Raw genomic sequence first — 19215 nt, 5'->3', positions numbered from 1 at the left:
GGTTTGAATCATGGGTTCCTTGAATTATCTTTGACGAGAGAAACATGGTCTGGATCAAACCAGATATTTCCTGACTAGAGATCACACTTAAGGAATCAAATACAGGAGTTTGGATAATTAGAAAGTACTGCTCAGGAACCGCTGTCAAGCCATCCATCTGGCCAAAGGAATCTCAACACTAAGTTCATCAGGGAGTCCCCACATCCACTCTAGCCTGCCAAGGGGTTCTTCTCCTGGCAGAAACCAAAATTAGGGTAGCAAATATTATTGAATGGGTGCCCCCAAGCTGTGGCTATGAGCAAGAAGATACCTTCAGTCTTCATATGACACTTCATATGACAGAAAAAGGGCTGCATACACACTGTTTTGTGCACCGTGTCCTGCTTGCATTAGGCAGACCCATGCTGTCAGGTCCACTGCTCCCATGTGTAATGAGGGTGGTCCAAAGTTGCCTAGTGCAAGGTTGCTGTAAGGTAGAAAGGTTATGGGTTTTAAATGGTCCACATACCTGGTCATTAGATGATGTCTAAGGCAAAATATATTGCTGTAGTATTACTTTTTACCTCTAATGCTTTTGTGTGTCAGAATGTGTGTAAATTTGTTCACAGTAAATAACTAAGAAATACATATAATAATAGCCTCTTTGTTCAGAGAAAGAGTAGATTATCTATTCCTTGAAGTCCTCTTCCTCACATCCACTGGCTTTTGTATCACTGAGATAAAAATAAACACCAACCACCATTTCTTAGAAGTGGGCTGATAAAATGTAACTGTGTTAAAGATGACAAAAAGGATTGCCCCATGGAATGTCACCCCTTTTCATAATGGCCTATTAGTGTTCTTTCACAGTAAAAACCAATGTGCTCAGTTCCTTGAACTTTTTTTTTTTTTCCTTAAGCAGAAATGTCTGGTTTATTTGATGAAAGAGCAGGTTGAAATTTTGAAGGCTGAGTTCTCATCTGTGGTGGTGGAAATAAAGATCTTAGATCAACAGTTTTTATTTTCTTTTCTTGAGCAACAGAAAAAAATGCTTTTCTGGTCCTTAACTACAAAGTCCCTCACAAATTCCTTCACCCTAGTCTCTCTCAACTATCACCTGTGCTATGTTAGGTACCAGGTATTTCTAAAATAGCTATGTGATGCCCATGCTTTATCTTTAGGATCTTGTGGAATGTGCGTACCTGTCAAAATGTATTTACTTTCTTCCTCTAGTCCATATTTTTGTAGCTGAAGTGATATCACTAGATATTTTATGACAGATCTGCCTTTCAGCATCTTTTACCCATGAAAGAATCAATCCCTTTCCCTTAGCTCTGTCTGGGGCTCTTAAAGTCATTGATAAAATCTGTCAGTGAAATCCTGCGATTTAAGATGTATCAGGGTTACTGCTCAACTCTGAGAGTCCTCACAGACAAGGCTTCACTTGGTCTCTTCATTCTGATTTCCTCATCATACCTGTGTGTCACCTGCTCTTTCATTTATCATCTGTGTTGGGGTAAAAGAATTCAGTTGCAAGGCTGTATGCTATGTTAGTTGTTCAGAGCACTGATGCTTTAAGAAAGCTACCTGCAGCCACTAGGCAAGAAATTATATAGGTTTCTAACAGAAGAGAGACACATGCCAGTGTGCGTTCCCCTGTGGGAAGAATAACTAGTTCTATAACGAGAGCACTGGCACAGTTTTTTGAAAGTTAGAATGACTGGCAAAGTTTGGTACCCAAGTATTTCTGAGGAGCTGTGCACAGTGGTAAATTTCATTACTAATAACTTTTTTTTTTTTTTAAGCCTATGGACTATATCCCAACCATCATGGAACGCTGGATTTAAGAAGACAAAAGATCTAAGGGTGATAATGGTGATGATGGAAACATTGTATGAAATTGGTAAACACACATTGGTGTAAACATTTCTTCTAAATTTCCTGTATGCTAGGACAATGATAGTGTCTTTGGCTGACAAAACATAACCAGTTCTTATGCCCTCTTCCAGGATCTCCAGATTGAAAACAGGCAAAAATCAATAGAAAATGAAGAATTATTTCTTTGGGGTACTTGATGGAAAGGGGAAGAAACAAAACAGGAAAAAGAATTGCAGCATGGCACTTAAACTCAGTTCAAATTTTTGGGCCTTTGCTTACATGAAAAGAAATGGAGAGGAGGGAATACCGATAGGGTAGACACACTAAACTCCCTCTTCTCAGATATTTATATGGTGAAGACTCCCATTCATTGACAGAAGAGACATATATAAAATCATATAGCATAAGTATAGCAGAATAATTTCTGAAAAAGCTGGACACCATCCTACCTTTCCTGGAGCCCCACAGGTTTCATTCTGAAAGGAGATGGACTGGCACAAAGAGGAGGTTTGATCTCAGGAATGCATTGCCCCTGAGGGTCCACTACAACATTGACAACCTTTGGAGCATGTTCAGGCTGGACCATGCTGTTGGCATGAGATGTCTGCAGGGGAAGGGGAGAGAGGTGGATCTCCTGCTTCTTCTCCTTCTCTTGTCTCAGTGACAACTGGATCTTCTCCTTCAATCTGTACAGAACCTGCAGAAAGGAGAGGAAAACCCAATCTCAAGCCCCTGGTAAACAAGTCAAGGGAAGTATCAAAAATGCTGGATAAGATTGCTATATGTGACTTTCATTCCTAGAAGGTGAGCCACAAGTTGTGTTACATGGCCTTCCCCTAAACAGGATAAATATTTCCATTACACAAACCAGTGTGTACACATGGGTGGTAGGGACTTTACCAGTTCTCATAATGGGCCAGTAATTATTTGTAATATCAAAATATGTAATATATTGTAATACAGAAAGGGCAAATAACACAGAATAGGAAACAGTTACAAAAGACACTTTAAAGAAGGAAATACTGATAAATAGAGTATTTGCAGGAAAATCTGTAAGAATTTTAGCGCAAGAGAGACAATGGCACAAAATAAAACAGATATTTATGGTATATCCAGGTCCATGTCTCTAATTACAGCAGCTTCCATTTGTTTTGGAGAAGATTAAAAATTCTTACTTATTTACATGGAGCTGATGGTTGAACAGAGTAAGTTTACTAGGCTATTTTTGCAATGGCAGGCTGCTGCTACTCTGAAATACTCCCCAGGATAAGCATATGTCTTCAGTATCCTCAGAGAAATGTAATCTATTCTGTAATCGGTACATGGCCTATGAAGCTATTGAAGAATTGGTTTAGAAAAGTGTCTTAAAACTACCAAGCCATTGCAGTCTAAACATACTGTAATACCAGAATTCTCTGTCCCCCTATTTGTTATTAACTTGGATGTCAGATATCTGCAGCAAAAACTTTTCAGAAGTTATATAGAGCCTCTTCCTCCAAACTCCATGCTGATGTTGCTGTACAGTGGTTTGTCGAGGGCAGGTGGGTAGTGTGTGCTCAGTAATGTCACTCCAGAGGAATCTGTTCTGCCTGTTTAACATATCCCTTGTCTCTCACGGAAATACAAAAACAGTTTTTGAGCAGCAGTTGTGCCATTTTCAGAATGTGCCTTACAACCCATGAAACTTATGAGAATTACTATTCTAAGCATTGTGTGTGGAGGTGGGTGAAAGGCACTTGCACAGCTTTTTGAAGGTGTCTGCAGATACCCTTATAACTTCTGCTCTTCTTATCTGTTGCCATAAATCATACAAATCGAATCCTGGTTAGCAAAGCCTTAAAGACAAAGTCTAGACCAAAGCATTTTTCTGCTGCAAGTCAGAGTCTCTTCAACAACTGTTGCCCTGCCAGCACTGAATAAGGATCTATCATTCCATCACTCTCCAGTGAAGGCTGGATATATCTGTTGAGCTTGTTTTTTTCAAAGATTAGGATTAAAGTTTAGCTGGGAACAGACCTAATGTTATTAGCAATACATCTATTAAAGAAGACTTAGCTATGTAAACCATCTGTTCATTCAGAGGAGTTTAGAATTAAATTGCACAGATATGTTAAGCTGCTCTTTGCCATTATTTTGCAGGAAAAAATGTCTTGATGTGTAGCAAGGGCACAGGTACCAGTAAAGATAAAGCAGCAGTTTGGAAGATTTTAACCCTCTTTTCCCCCACTGACTGCTTTGAACTCATTACTAGTAACCTCAGATACACAGCTTAGATGTTCAGTTATTACCTTCTCACCACTGATAGATTTTGATACAGTTTTGCCCCTTGGAGACCTAGGAAATTATGTGTTTGAGTTTCAAAAATCTGGGCTAGTATTATTTCCTGTTTTCAACAGTCTATTTTTAGACCCTAGAAAAACAAAAAGATAGCCTGCCACCAGCAGGAACAGAAAAAAGCTGAGGAAGCATATTTGATCTAAGAGCTAATATGAATCCCTTAGAGAGTGTGGTCAGGACCAGCAGGTATTTAAGAAATTCCAAGTGAATGTCAAACTAATAGAAATGGCCAAAAAGACAGTAGTCAACCCAATCATAAAGCTCTGCAAAGGGAACAACTTAGATGTAGTCATATTTCATATCAGTTTAAAGACATCTGTCACTGTGGATGGAAACAAATATGAAGCCTCTAAATTAGGAAGACTGAAGTTTTACTGATACCTCAGGAAACACATTGTCAGGATAATCAAGAGGCACAAAGACCAACAGAACAACACATAGTACTAGTTTCCAGGATACATGAAGTAGACCACACGTAATTTTTTTCATTTTTGAAGCCCTGGGTTCAAAGCCACAGTCCAAAGGGAAAATAACTCGTTTCTTTTTTCTCTTTTCTTTTCTTTTCTTTTCTTTTCTTTTCTTTTCTTTTCTCTCCTTTTCTTTTCTTTTTCTTTCCTTTCCTTTCCTTTCCTTTCCTTTCCTTTCCTTTCCTTTCCTTTCCTTTCCTTTCCTTTCCTTTCCTTTCCTTTCCTTTCCTTTCCTTTCCTTTCCTTTCCTTTCCTTTCCTTTCCTTCCCTTCCTTTCCTTTCCTTTCCTTTCCTTTCCTTTCCTTTCCTTTCCTTTCCTTTCCTTTCCTTTCCTTTCCTTTCCTTTCCTTTCCTTTCCTTTCCTTTCCTTTCCTTTCCTTTCCTTTCCTTTCTTCTTTCCTTTTTTAAATCAGCTTACATGGAAGAATGGCAGAGTGCTGACAACATGATGTTTCCTCCTTATATCACTGCTCAGATTTCTCCATAGGAAAGCTGGCAATTTATGTGCTAGCTTGGCCACAACCTCCTACCTACCCATTCAAAATACCACTGGAAACTGCTTTTATTCATCTGCAGAGACTGACAGAAAATCTCAAAGAGATAACTATGACTCTACAAGGAAGATCTTGGCAATCGTTATGAGGAGCAGTGATACGAAAATGCATCTGCAGAAAGATATTTATAGGGCACCCAGGACTGTACTGTGAAACCACAGAAAATAGTTCAATCTAGTTAAAAGCATTCTAACAAATGCTTATCAACACGTGTGCCAGGCTGTGTGTGTATCTCTGCATGAGAAGAAAACCAACAAATAAAATTCTTCTCAAATCCTGTGGAAGGGATGAAAGAACAAAATTGTATCATAGGTTAGTTGTGTTGTTTGATGTATTACTGGGAAGCATTTGGCTATCACAATTTCAGAACTCTATAGAAAGTTCTAAACCAGCAGAATAAAAGAATTCAGACAATCTAGGACTTGTTTATATACAAACATTCTAATTTCAGGTCGGCTTAAAGACTCTTGCATTATGATTAAAATATGTACCTTTTAATACTTTAAATCTTTAAAATGGTAAAAGCTAAGATAGGGCTGATACTAGTTAGTTGTATATAATCTATAACCAAAGTGCTTTCAGTTGTACTGCAACCGTATTATGAATCTTGAAACCTATAGGTTTAAGATGATAAATCATGAAAATTGAACCGTGAAATGCCTTTTTTATTATTCAGTATTCATCTTGTTAAAAAAACTCTGAAATATGATACAAAGCTGAAAAAATTATTTATCATTTAAGTAACTATGTCCCCAAAAATGTCAAATAACTTTTCATAATTCATGAAGCACTGGAGACAGCAGTAAAAATTCAGATTGTCACTACTTGCTGATAAAACAAAGTTCATGGAACTGTACATTCATAGGATGATTTGGATTAGAAGGGACCTTCAAAGATAACCAAGTCCAACCCCACCCCATGGGCAGGGACATGTTTCATAGGTCAAGGTTGCTCAAAGTTTATGTCAAAGTTCATTATCTTAAATGAAAAAAAAATCCTACATTTGATTATTGTTTTAGTAGGAAAAAGAAAAACATTTAGGAAATGCTCTTTTCAAAACTAACTACAAATATTTCATAATCTGAAAGTGATACTTCTGGACTACTTAACAGATACTTACACATACAGATTTTTAAAAAAGGATATGCAAACAGAGTAGTATATTTAAAAAGGTAAAATTGGTATGAAATAAAATAGCAAATAATTTAACATACCATCAAATATTGTTATTTATTAAATGTGGTGATGGCTCAATTGTGTAAAAAGAAAAAATATGGAGACTTGTTTTATACATAGGAAGAATAAAAATACTCATTCTTACTTAGCACTTTGCTTGGCATAATTTATAAATGATGTATGATGTTCTTAGTAGAAGTGAGCCATGTTCAGGCCCACTTGCGAGGAGAGCAATGAGAAGTCTGTTGGCTTCCATGTCTCATGAATCCCTCTTGAGATGCAGTTCCCATACCACAACGAAGAGGATTAGATGAGTAAATACATGGAAAGACCTGAGGAAAGCGAGGTTCACAAAGCCCAGTTTCACAAGCCCAGATCTAGCCCATGAGCTGCTGCATTTCATCATTTAACTATAATCTACACTGTAGATGTTTATGTATAGAGGCCAGATGTTTGTTAAATTCCAGACAAGTATTGTGAAGCCCAAAACCTGTTACTGCACACTGCATTCTCAATGCAGGGAAGTATCATGATTTGCAAAACAAGGCTGCACATTTTAGTTTCTGTAGAAATGACACAGAACAAAGCACCAACAGTGACAATTCAGCTGCCTGACACTGACCACTGTTGATCATCATAATCATCACCTCATATTTCATACTTGAAATGACAGTCATCAACTGAGGCAGGCTAAGCTTTCTGCTTTTGGACTCTTTGAACTGCAAAGAACCACAAAGGGATAAACAGGTGCATGCCCTGTAACTTTTTAGAAAAAGAGCCTTTTGGTGGTCTGATATGGTGACTGCAGAAAAAGACTCATCAGCAATATACTAGAGCTGAATGGCTGACAGTGGCTGCACTTGAAATGCTCAATTCTTACTTTCATAAATCTGCCACTCTGTCACATGTAAAGTCAGATGACAATGAGTGCTGCCTCATAGATTGTACATACTCCATTTCTTATCAGGTCAAGGCAAAATCTGAGTGTCCATACATGTGGTCTGAACAGTAGTACATGTAAAGATGCAGTTTGGACCTGGGAGGGGACAGAAAGGGCAATGCCTGCAGAAAAGACCACAGCATTTTAGTAAATCCGTGAAGAGAGTTCTGGTCCTCTCCTCTGTTCCAGCTCCAAATCAGCTATACCTAAACTATTCCCAACAGAGGCTCACCTAAAAGCTTTATGGGTGAAAACCCCTGAGCTTCCCAAAGCAATGCAAGCCAAGGTCCAATAACTTGTGACAACAAAATTCTTTCTGAGTCAGCCAAATGACCCTTTCAAAAAATTTACTTCTTCTCCAATTTCTCCAATGCTTCTCCCAGTGGAGAAAGGATTACCTTCTTCCTTACCACAGCCTTTGAAATCTTTCCATGTTGAGTACTATCATGTTTCTTCTTGCTTTTCTCTTCTCTGTTATAAAGAAACCAAATTATTTCTAGTCTTCTGTATCTAATGACTCTTGTGTCTCCTCCCTGATATTATTGCCTGACATTTTTCACAAATGCAGTACCGGAGACCATAAAGAATGAATAAGATGTGATACTATAACAAAATTATTACCGAGCCCAAGTCAAATGTAGACCTTAGAGACCTACGTTTACACATCTTTTTCTAGAAACCTATACATATCCATCTCATTTTCACATCTCAGGGCAAGAAGTGTATTTTTTTGCAGTACCATGTTCTTACTCAGTGTGTGTTGTGCAGCGCTGATGGAACCTTTCCTACAGAGCTGTTGCTTTGCCATGTATTTTCTACATTGTATTAATGCACTTGATTAGAGTTCTTGTCCCTGATGAGCAGCATTGTTGTTATTTCAAATCTTTTCTCCAGCACTTTAAGAATATTTTTAAGTTCTGATACTGTCCTCCGAAATGTTTACAATTTTCAAGACCATCTACACATTCCAAATTATTAAAATATTGTGCAGTGCCAGGACAAGAAGAAACAGCATTTTCTATACCCTTACAGTTACACGGTCATTAGTGACCAAAATACCTGCTGCTCCAAAGTAAAAAAGTTTGAATAAAAGTTAGTGCTTTTAGAGTTATGCTGCTATTTTTGAATGAGACGGCAGTAAGAAATGGAGATGACTCAGAACTACAATTTTTATAAAGCAACAATTTATGTGAGAAAATAGAGAGAATTCAGAAGCTCAAATAAGATTTTGTTCTAAATTTGATTGTTTATTAAAATCTTCAGTTTAAACATTCTTTCCCTCTTAAGTTTGTAAGTGGAGAATTCATTTAGGTTAAAGAAAAATTGAATGTATCTGAAAGCAAAATAGCTCAAAAGACTTCAAGACACTATGAGTTTATAAATGCTGAGAATTCAGTAAACCTTACCAAAACAGAGAAGGAAAACATGTCACATATAACATCAGAAAAAAATGCCAATTAAATCAGTGGTGGTTTAGAGTTGTCTTCTGTGTGACCCTTGAACATCTCAGTATTAGAAGTATGTCTAATGCCCAGAAACCTTGCCACTGAAATTATACAATGGGAATGGCAAACTGCTCACAAATATGATCACTCTGACACTAGTTACTAGCCATATCTGTTTAGAATGTACATATATGATACACGAACACTGACACACAAACAACTGTGCATTGAAAATATTGTATTAATGATGTTGTTTTTACTGTCCATCAAAACAAATACAGGCAGCTCATGCAGCTTCATGGATCCTGGGACAATAACAAGAAGTCATCATATCACTGCAGTTACTCTGGATTTAAGAGCCCCATTATTTATTTCTTCAGCTTCCTTCTAGCTACAGTCTTCAACCAGACCCTAAATATATCACCAAATACTGTTCTTCAACTTCTGGATTCACAGCACTGTGAGAGTAACCAACTCTTGCCTTGTAGCAAGTTAGTGAGAAAACAGGTCTCATGTGTGACTCTATCCTTCAGACTGAGAAAAGTACAGAACACCAAAAAAAGGTAAAAAGGAAACTTACCATTAAACAAGACACTAGAATGACAAAGATGCTGAGGAATATGACAACTGCATAAAATCCTTCTTTGCTCCAGATTTTGTCTGCTTCACGTTGGCCTTGCAACACATTTTTCTTTTTTTTCAGCAATAAAAGAGAAAGAGGAAGAGGAAAAAAAATTACACAGTAGTGTGTTCAGATAAAATAGATAAATCACCGTCCTCGGCTTTGTCACAGTTCACTTTGCATCGCACGGCATTCAGTTTCAATGCTATTTGCTTACCCACCTCGGCTTCAGCACCCTGCCTGAACTCTCTGTATCCCTGCCTGAGACCAAGGAGTCCCTGAGGCTATGCCAGATGCTCTAAGACCTTCTCTGTGGCTGCTGAGACAGCTCCACCAGGAGTCACGGGCTGGTTGAGGGTAAGGAAACAAGAGGCACCACCCTTCCTAGGAACTACCTGTCTCATCAGGTAAAAGGGCAGCACTCCTCGTACCTGGGCTGTGGGCACCACTCACCTTTCCTCTGTCTCTCCAGGGCTTATCTCTGGCCCCAGCACCCACACACCAGCCTCAGGACTGTTTACAATTGACACAGGATCAAAGAGCAGGTGACTTGCTGGTTTTTCCTCGTGAGCTGGGAAGCCCCGATGCTGTCATCATGTGAGCACACACATACGTGTGCATATACAAAAAATTCTGATTAGGATTAAAGCAATCTCATTATCTTTGAGCTCCTGCTGATAGTACTTTTCGAAAGCAGCTGTGCACAGTAAAATTTCCTGAACTTCTGGGGACAGTGAAATTATAATTGTTGCATATAATCATAATTAAAAGCATATATTTTGGGATTTTTTGCAATGTGAGAACTTGTCTGGACTATTAAATAACCAGAATTTCAATAGGTTTCCAAAAAGAGGTTTGGCAGTAGAAACAGGGTTTATGTGCCCTCAGTCTAACTACAATACATTATTTAGAAGAAAGTAGGCATACTGGTGTTTCCACAACTGCAGTTCAGTAGACATTGCTCTCCTAGTCTCTACCTATTTGCTTTTCTTTTCTTGATTGTTGTATTTTCAGTAGGGTTCTCAATGTGAGTAAAAGCACCTGCAATTCCATTTTCTACTGTAAATGTTCAAGGTTTTGGTGGAAGACTTTATGAAGTTGAATTCATGTGGAAAGATACTCATGAAGAGAAGGAGCGCGTGGCATGGGGATAAGAGGACAAGCTGACAAAAACCTACTGCATGCTGAATCCAAACATTGTTTTCATGGTCCTCCTTTCAGTACAGGTTTGTGTCCTGCTTGCTTTAAAAAGGGACAGGGCAATGCAGATTAAAGTGAATGCAGAAGTAAGACAATGCACAGAGGTAGCAGTAGCTACAAAATACAAACATTTAGAGAAGTAGTTGGTAGTGTGCTTCATTTACAAAGACTTGCTAAAACTGCATGTGTGTAACCAGGAGTAGATTGCCTTACAACTGAAGGCATAATGAAGAGTTTTCTTTGGAAGTCATTGTCCTAGGGACCTGAATGAGAAACTGTTACCCAATTCTATAAACTACAGAAACAGACCTTGTAAAACTAGTGTAATGATCTGTGTGTGCATAATCACACAGTGTTCTATGATATGGGCTTAAAACAATTGCAGGTATTGACAGTTTAACAAAGTCTGTAACTATCAGTCTTCTGTTTAGTGAGCAAGTTAAAAACCAGGACTATCAAAGATATGCTGAAAATCTTGCCAAATATTTCCTTAAAATTTGTTCCCATACATATTCAAACAGCTTTTTCACTGTAATGTGCTGCATCTCCCTGTGCACTCTGCTATCTCAGCACAGCAAGGTTGTTCTGCTCTTCTCACAGAACAGGACTTGGGTCCTGACAGTGGCTCACACCCCAAATCTGCAGCTGCTCCACACTCAGGATTTCTCTGATGGAGCTTCATGGAAATCCCATGGTGACAGCAGCAGCTACAGCTTTGGACAATCAGCTATAAATGAAGTCTTTGACCCTGGGTAGGTTACACGATGACCTTCCGGTGTTTCAGATCTCTCAGGACAAAATCTAGATAAGGAGCAGGAGCTGAAGGAGCATTGGCCATGCTGACCTTTGTAAGTGAGTAAACAGGGAGGTATGTACCTCTTCACTTAAGGGACAAATGCACAAAAAAATAAGTTAACATCTAATAGGGTTTCTTAAATCAACGGGTGAGAGATTTTAATGTACAGGAATTAATTAGTGCCACAAAACTTCAAAAATATTTTCATGGAATCATAGAATAGGCTGGGTTGGAAGGGACCTCAGAGATCATCGAGTCCAACCCTTGATCCACTACCGCCACAGTCACTAGACTATGGCACTGAGTGCCATTTTATAATAGAGTTCAATACATAACTGAGTCTAAAAGAACCAATCTCTATGATGTCTGCCTCATGGTATTTGTGTTCAGGATACATTTTCTCCTGGTTTGTCATACTAAAAATAAAGCTCAAAGAACATGAACAAATACTGTAAAAAGGGTAAAATAAACCAACTTCAAAACATAACATTTTGAAACAATGAAGTAGCACCTTCATCTAACCAAGGAAATCTCTTCCCTACCTCTAACTGAGCAGTCTACAAAGGATCCTTGCTACATCTGCTTCCTAAAGACAAAAGAGGCTGTGACCTACTCTGTCATCCCACGTACATAATATGGATTTGCTTTCAGAAATACCAGTGCTGCTCATTCAAGAACTTTGTTCCTCAGCCTGGGAGAACTGATAAGATAAACTTCAACTGCCACGCTCCTTACAAATGCTGGCACCCAGGAATCACGAGCTTGCAGTATGGCCAAATGCCAGGGAAAAAGCAAACAAAGAGAGGACTTCTGTCCATGACCATGAGCAATGCATGGAGATGTGCTGTGTCTTGATTGATGCTACTCCACATTTGTCTAACACTGTTGGGAGCCTTTTCCTGCCTGAGAATCCACTAAGACTTTCAGATAATTTTTAAGGAATGCAAATGGAATAGAAATAGGTATAGGAATAGGAATAGACTAGGACTGGAAGTGTAGGAAGATAAATTCAAATTAAGCTGCAAAAGGCCACAGCAAATAAGGCAGGTGGAATACCAGTGCAGGTGGGATGGAAGGGGAATTCAGCAGCTCAGGCAGCATCAGGTCCCGCAGAAAACCTGGATACAGGGAGGAAGGCTCATCATCAACAGCATCATCCCCCAGTATTGACTCCATTCCCTACTAAGCTGTGAGATTCCATTAGTGAGATTCCTCTGACTGGGATTTTCTTTGCCTCAAAAGACAATTTCAAAAGTGAATGACTCCTGGCTCCTGCTGCAACTGACTGACAGCTCTCCTTGGGGAACAAAGAAGCTTGCTGGAACAGTGGGAATTTAGGGGCATATAAGGAGGCTCCCATTCTGTCATCGTGGTCATCGTCATTGTTCACCAACCCACCACCATCCTGCATCGGAACCCATCCAGAATCGGATCTCCATCTTGAGCAAGAAACTCACTGGACAGCTGGCCCCCTGGTGGTGACTTTCTCTCTCACTTTTTCCTTTATTTCCCACTTTCTTACTATTTTCTCTCCCATTTCTCTCTCTCTTTCTCCCTCTCTTGTATCTTTTCCTTTTTCTCTCTCCCTCTTTTGCCTGGCAACATATTTGCCATACCTTCATGGGGTTCTAGCATTTTGCTTGTGTCAATTGTCAAATAAAAGTTTATGCTTGCACCTGACCCTTGCTGGTTGGACTTTGTTCTCCTGGATCAAAAACAAAAGAATAATTTAATGTTACTTTGAACCGTAACAGAAGCCTTCACAATCAGTTGAGTCGTTCAGGCAAAAATACCCAGGTCAATGTTAACAGTTTAAATTAGACATAATTCAAGGTATAGCAGAATCAATGTAATCTAAACAACCCCATGCTATTGCTAACCTCACAGAAGAGTGGCTGCACAGGTATCCAGAACAGAATAAATGTGTTTTTAAAAATGATTTTTTTAAAAAAACTTTATTTTATTTTATTTTAAAAAGAAGGTAAAAATATGTTCTGGTCTTACTATGGAAACCTAATGGATTATTTCTAGACAAAAACCCAACACATTAGTAGCTTACTTTTCATAACAACAAGAAGAGAGATTGACCTGAAGTAGTCACTGTAAAATCTGTGACTGAAAGATCATGCTAAGGTATCAGGAACAGCTGCCTTCACTGGAAAATAGGTAAATTTCAAAATAACCCAATAAGTTACTTCGCCTGAAACACAGTCAGGGTTTAGGCCCATAAACCAGGCCTCCACTCACTCATCCTTCCACCCCCATTGTAGTACCAGGAGGAGAAAATCCACCTCAAGGCTCATTGATCAAGACAAGGATAAGGAACTTTGCATTCCCCAATTACAGTTACAGGAGAAAAATATACAGGTTCAACTTGGAAGGAAAGAAAACTGATTTAATCTACAAGGAGAAAGAGAAAGCATGGCCAAATCTTCATACCTTCTCCCTCTAGCCTTCACTTCTTGGACCTGGATTACTTCCCTGCTGCCTCCCCTCAGCAGCACATGGGGTTTAGGGTCAGTTCCCCACATGCTATTTCTGCTCCTCCTTCCTCCTCAGAGGACCTCCTCAGAGGACTCTTCACAGTTTTCCCCAGCTCCAACGCGGGGTCCCTCTCCGGGGAGAGTCCTTCAGGAACCCCTGGGACATGAGTCCCTCCCACAGGTGCAGTCCCTCAGGCACAGACTGCTCCTGCCTGGGCTGCACACAGAGTCACGGCTGCTGCGGAAAAGTCACCTCCCCTGCCACAGGGTCCTACAAGGCTGCAAATCCACATCTGCTCCTCTTTGCAACCCTGCACAGGCTGCTGCTTCACATCTGCCCACCCATGACACTTCAGGGGCTACAAATCCACATTTACCCCACCGTGGTCCTTCAGGGACTGCTTCACTGTGCTTCTTCAGGGACTGCTCCACCATGCTTCTCCATGGGCTGCCACCATGGGCTGTGGGGAAATCTCTGCTCTGGCACCTTTCCCCCTCTTTCTTTACTGACCTTGGTGTCTTTGGCATTTCTCTCTCCCTATCCCCTACTCCACTCTGCAGGTTCTTTTATATTTTTGCTGTTCAATTTTCCTTTTCATTGACATGTTACTCATAGAGGTGCACCCAGCATCCCATATCTGCTTGGCCTTGGGCAGAGGCAGGGCAGGGATTAGAAATGGGGGTGCTTCCAGCAGCTTCTCAGAGGAGCCACACCTATGGCCCCCCTGCTTCCAAACACCACTGCACTAACCCAAGACAAACACTAAAGAGAGCATGGCAATCAGTAGTTCTGATCCTAGAGGAAAGCTTCCAGGGAGCTGGGAATCAAACTCAAGATCAAAAAAGCTCAGAGCTGATTTGCTTTTTTTTTTGCTGTTATAACTATGTTAGCTAAAGCAGTTAGGAAAGTCTGCCAAGAAATCACTTCCACTCCTAATGAAAACATGTGGGAATGTGGGTGACTTCTCAGACTCCCAGGACACTGGATAACAGCAACTTAGCATTTCCCATGACAAAGCATCCCTGCAGACCTTACCTTACACGCATGTGCACAAGTGTTGTGATTTCATGTCAAGGATGGTGGGCCTGTAGGGCTCCTGACCCTGCTGTGGTGCTCTGCTTGCCCCCATGCAGGTGTGATGCTGCATCTGCCTTGCCTGATCACAGGACCAAGTCCTTGTGCTCTGCTTTGTTCTGGGAATCATTTTTTGTCTAGGTCGCTGTAATTCCTAAACTATTGGTTTTGATCACTTGTCCTTGCAATGACTTAAGGTTTCTGTATGCTTTAAGTGCATGACTGCTTCCTTTGATTTCTTCTCTAAGAAGCTAGTATCACTCACTTCAAAGGCAACCAACAAAAGCCTTGTGCAAGCAGGCTGTAGCAGTATATTTTGGGATTGCATAATTTTGGCAGCAACTCTGGAAATTCCTCCTTTAGTATCACATCTCCCATCTGGCAGTTATCTTAGCTCTCAAAAACCAGTAACCCCTATTTCACTTACTGTAACTTCAATTATTTTGTCATTCAAACCCACTTCTAGTTCTCTTCTAGTCACTTACATCCACTAAGACTTTTGCTGTTCATGATATTGCATAGTCTGAGACTTTAAGCAGAGAGCTTCAGTTTTCCACTTAGATTTTCCTGAATAATCTTGATAAATTTTTTTAGAACAGGCCAATCTCCCCCACCATTAACAATCTACATAGTTTAAGCTAAGCCTTGTTACAAAGAGTCAACCAAGCCATATCAGGAGAGGTATCTCCTGATGGGATGGACCAAACATATTTCTTTCTTTCCATTTACCATGGAGAGAGCCACTAAGACTTTTGGGCCTTAGTCAGTGCATACTCAAATAGGCAGCTAAAAAAGGAGACAAATTCCAACTCTAACACCTCTGTGTCCAGCCACCCACCTAGAATTATGTGAGTAATGCTTCCTTTCCATACAAATACCCTGAAAGTGCAAATCCAATACTGACTGTGAAGCATTCAGACTTTTGAGAGGACGTTTGTACAATTTATTAGTTCATGATTTAATTAGTATTGATAGTTCAGGAATACACACACGCATTGCATAAAATAATGTGTCAAAGCTATGTAAAGTTTTGTATAACTATATCTTCCTCCAAAAGTTTGCCTGTTTTGATTTTCTTTACTGTCACTGTTTGGCCCAAGTTGTTCTTAGAAGTTGAGAGCAGAGTAAATAACAGGTTAGAAGCTGAGCAAGTCAAGATCATATGTTGCAATCTTTTAGCTGCTTTTTTCTGTGGAGTGTTATACATGTAAGCAATTTATTGAGATCCAAAAGGAATACCTATTAGTTTAAAGCTGCATAATTTTTTCAGGACCAGGGCCTTAGATGTATAATCTGCTAGCAATTGTAATGTTATAATAATATCTAGTTTCTCAAAGAGTATTAGATGGACTTAGAGTCTGCATAACTTTCATTCTACTAATTCTTTTCTGAATTATTTCATTTGGTTGTCTAGACTGTTTTTCCAGAGAGAAAATTCAAATATCTGACCACTCCAGATTATTGAAATGTATCTAACTCAAGATGAGACCTTGAGTTCAGTGCTGTGTATTTTTCCAGCGTATCATTATAGCATGGTGACATTTCTCCATTCATCTATTATTCATTTTTGCGCTTGTCCCACGTGTATATGAAGTGTTATTTGTAACTGAAGTACTTGGAACACATAACTGCATCTATCAAAACTCATTCACTTCAGTAACAAAGGAAATTCTTACCAAAAGACATAGTTTAGGTCTCTCATAGGCCTGATTTGATCTGTTGTTTGGATATCACTGCTTGGCTTCATTTTTCATTAGAACAGCTAAAACTTGATAGTTCACCCATTTGCTGAGTGGCAGGCTGTTGTAGTAGAACATGCTACATTTCTCTAAACTGGCCTTGTTTTTATATTTCAGTTTTGGTACCCAAGACATGTTCCAGATTCTTAAACAGAGTGAAAATACTTAAAATTAGCAACAACATTTCTAATGAGTACAAATACAGGTGGAACATAACAGCCAGTGCTAACTCAGAAATGACTTAAACATAATCCATAAACATTGGATGTTAAAAAACCACAACTCTTTATCCATAGAGTGAGACCCAGCTCATCAGACCTTTTTTCCCCATTCTTTTGGATGTAGACATCTCCTCCACAAAAATGGGAGCTTCGATGGAAAATGTTGATTCTTGATAACATGTTTGAACGTATCTGGACCTCACGCTGCATTCTGAGGGTCTTAATTTGTAGGTCAGGGTTTCTAGGACAATAAATAAAGTGCGATGGGATGTGACCATGTCCTTGAGCACTGTGTTTTCCTTTATTAAAAGCCTTTGCTTTTTTTCAGCTGCTCAAGTGATCAGCACAGAATTAGGTGTTGATCTCACTGGCAATGTCTGGGACACTGTGGATATTGCAGTGCAGATGCTGTTTTGAAATAGATTTTTTTTTTTTTCCAAAAAAATTAATGCAGTCATATAAATAATACCTGCAAGTTTTACTTTTGTCCTCTTTTCAGAGAAGGTAAACAAAAAAAAGTTCTCACTTCTCTGGAGAATAGAAAGAAGTATGGGTACAAAGTTCAAAATTAGTTTTTAAAAAGTCAAGTCAGACACAATTTACACACCTTTTTTTTCTATCTCCTGAAATCATTACTCCTGCTGACCCACATTAACAGACTAGAAGTCATTGGGTCCATCTCCTTTAAGGCAATCGATGCAAATTTAGTCCAAACTCTGATTTCAGTGATAGTCCAGCTATGTGAGGAGGACCTGGAAATCAATGTCTGAATAGCCTAATGAAGTTACAGTAATTTAACAGGGCTAGTTGTATAACTGCCTTATAGCATCCCACTTATAGCAGCTGCCATCTTGGTTTATCCATTTCCTGTCTCATGCTTAAGACCCTCAGACTGAAAAGTACCAGGGGTGTAATAACTGTCTCATCTGTAATAAACCACAGATTAGAAAATTGAAAACCAACCTCAGGGGAGACCTCTGTTATTCCAAACTGGGATAAACTCTGATGCAAAATGTTGATATTTAGGGAATGCAGCACTTCTTCTGATGGGAGTGCCTCAGAAATTCCTGGCTTTCTGTTCAGTGGGGACACAAACAGTTCCACACAGTTCTTCTTCCCCTGGGAAAGTAACAAAAAAAGCAGAATGATAGGTCTGAGATTAATAATCTCTGCTGTCTACAGATTATCACTAGAATTTGAAAAACAAAAGCATGGACTATAAAGGCTGCAACTTGCCCTATGAGGAATATATGTATTCACTGACTCCTTAAATCCATCTGACTGAAAGAAAATCAAAATACCAGACGTTGAAATGTGTGCTTTGTCTTGTTCATTATTGACAAGGTATCTTTTTTCCTGAGACTAGTATCATTAAGCCAAATAGGTCAATGAAATATGGTGAGGTGATGGGGTCAAGGGCAAAGTGCCAGAAGGGATTTTACCAGATTGTTCATCAGATCTGAGCTGAAATGTAGCCCTGTTTAAGAAGGTGGTCCTTAAAAAACAAAAATGCTTACTTAGTGTGATGCTGGGGTATTTTGGTCCTGTTTACTAATCCCATGTCAATACATAGCAGAGGCATACCACAATGAAGTACAAAATGCTTTCAGCCAACTGCTGTTCAACTCTGTAAAATGGAACAATGAAATGAAAGGACCAGAAAAGTTTTGTTTACTTTTAATGAGTCAACTGAGAATACCTCCCCTCATCTCCTTTATTTACTTGTATGATTTCTTTGATATAGTCCTGATAGCCGAAGGGGTGCTGTACTAGAGATGTCAGTGATGCTTATCCTATCACAGGGGAGCAAAAGGAGTGACTGCCAGAGGGCCCTTCTGGTTGTGACAGATTAGAACAGCACCTGAGACCAGTGATCCAGACAGTGATGATGTCCAAACAGGGTGAGGGAACCCAGGGGCCCCAGGACTATGGCCAGTTTATCTTAGGCTGTGATGTAAAGTCCAGACCTGGGGGGTTCCACACACACCAGGTAAGCATGGAGCTACTATCAGCATAGCTGCCTGTGCAGTCAAGAGCCTCACTTGTCTGGTTGTTTGCTGCTCATTGTTATGGGATGGGAGAACCCAGTTCAAACTGGGATAATCCTGATTTCCCCAGCCTCCTTTCCCTCACCTTGAACATGCATCACTGTCTTTACTGAAGTGAAGAAAAAGACATCTTTTGCTATTCTTAAAATATCTTGTTTTGCATTCAGAAGTAGAGTGGCATAGAAAGGGATGCATTCATATATGCTTACCCTAAATCTGCCCTCTATGCTCTCATGCGTCCTGCTGGCCCAGCTG

General features: G+C 39.6%; 1 protein-coding gene across 2 annotated transcripts in view; it reads right to left on the bottom strand.

The window, feature by feature from the left end:
* Positions 1-19215, bottom strand: part of PTPRR (protein tyrosine phosphatase receptor type R) — a 132848-nt gene that overhangs the window by 54610 nt on the left and 59023 nt on the right. The window contains exons 3-5 of one of the 2 annotated variants that reach the window (XM_008500635.2): positions 17876-18031; positions 9357-9467; positions 2307-2554 (exon numbers count right to left, since the gene is read on the bottom strand). In XM_008500635.2, the coding sequence (XP_008498857.2) occupies positions 2307-2554; positions 9357-9467; positions 17876-18031 (515 nt within the window). Of the gene's footprint in view, positions 1-2306; positions 2555-9356; positions 9468-9619; positions 9744-17875; positions 18032-19215 lie in introns of those variants that run through there. The other variant, XM_030449530.1, reaches the window with a different exon arrangement.

This window comes from Calypte anna, chromosome 1 (assembly GCF_003957555.1).
Source record: "Calypte anna isolate BGI_N300 chromosome 1, bCalAnn1_v1.p, whole genome shotgun sequence".
NCBI lineage: Eukaryota > Metazoa > Chordata > Aves > Apodiformes > Trochilidae > Calypte > Calypte anna.
The sequence above is the reverse complement of the archived record's forward strand: the minus strand, read 5'-3'. Positions and strand labels throughout refer to the sequence as shown.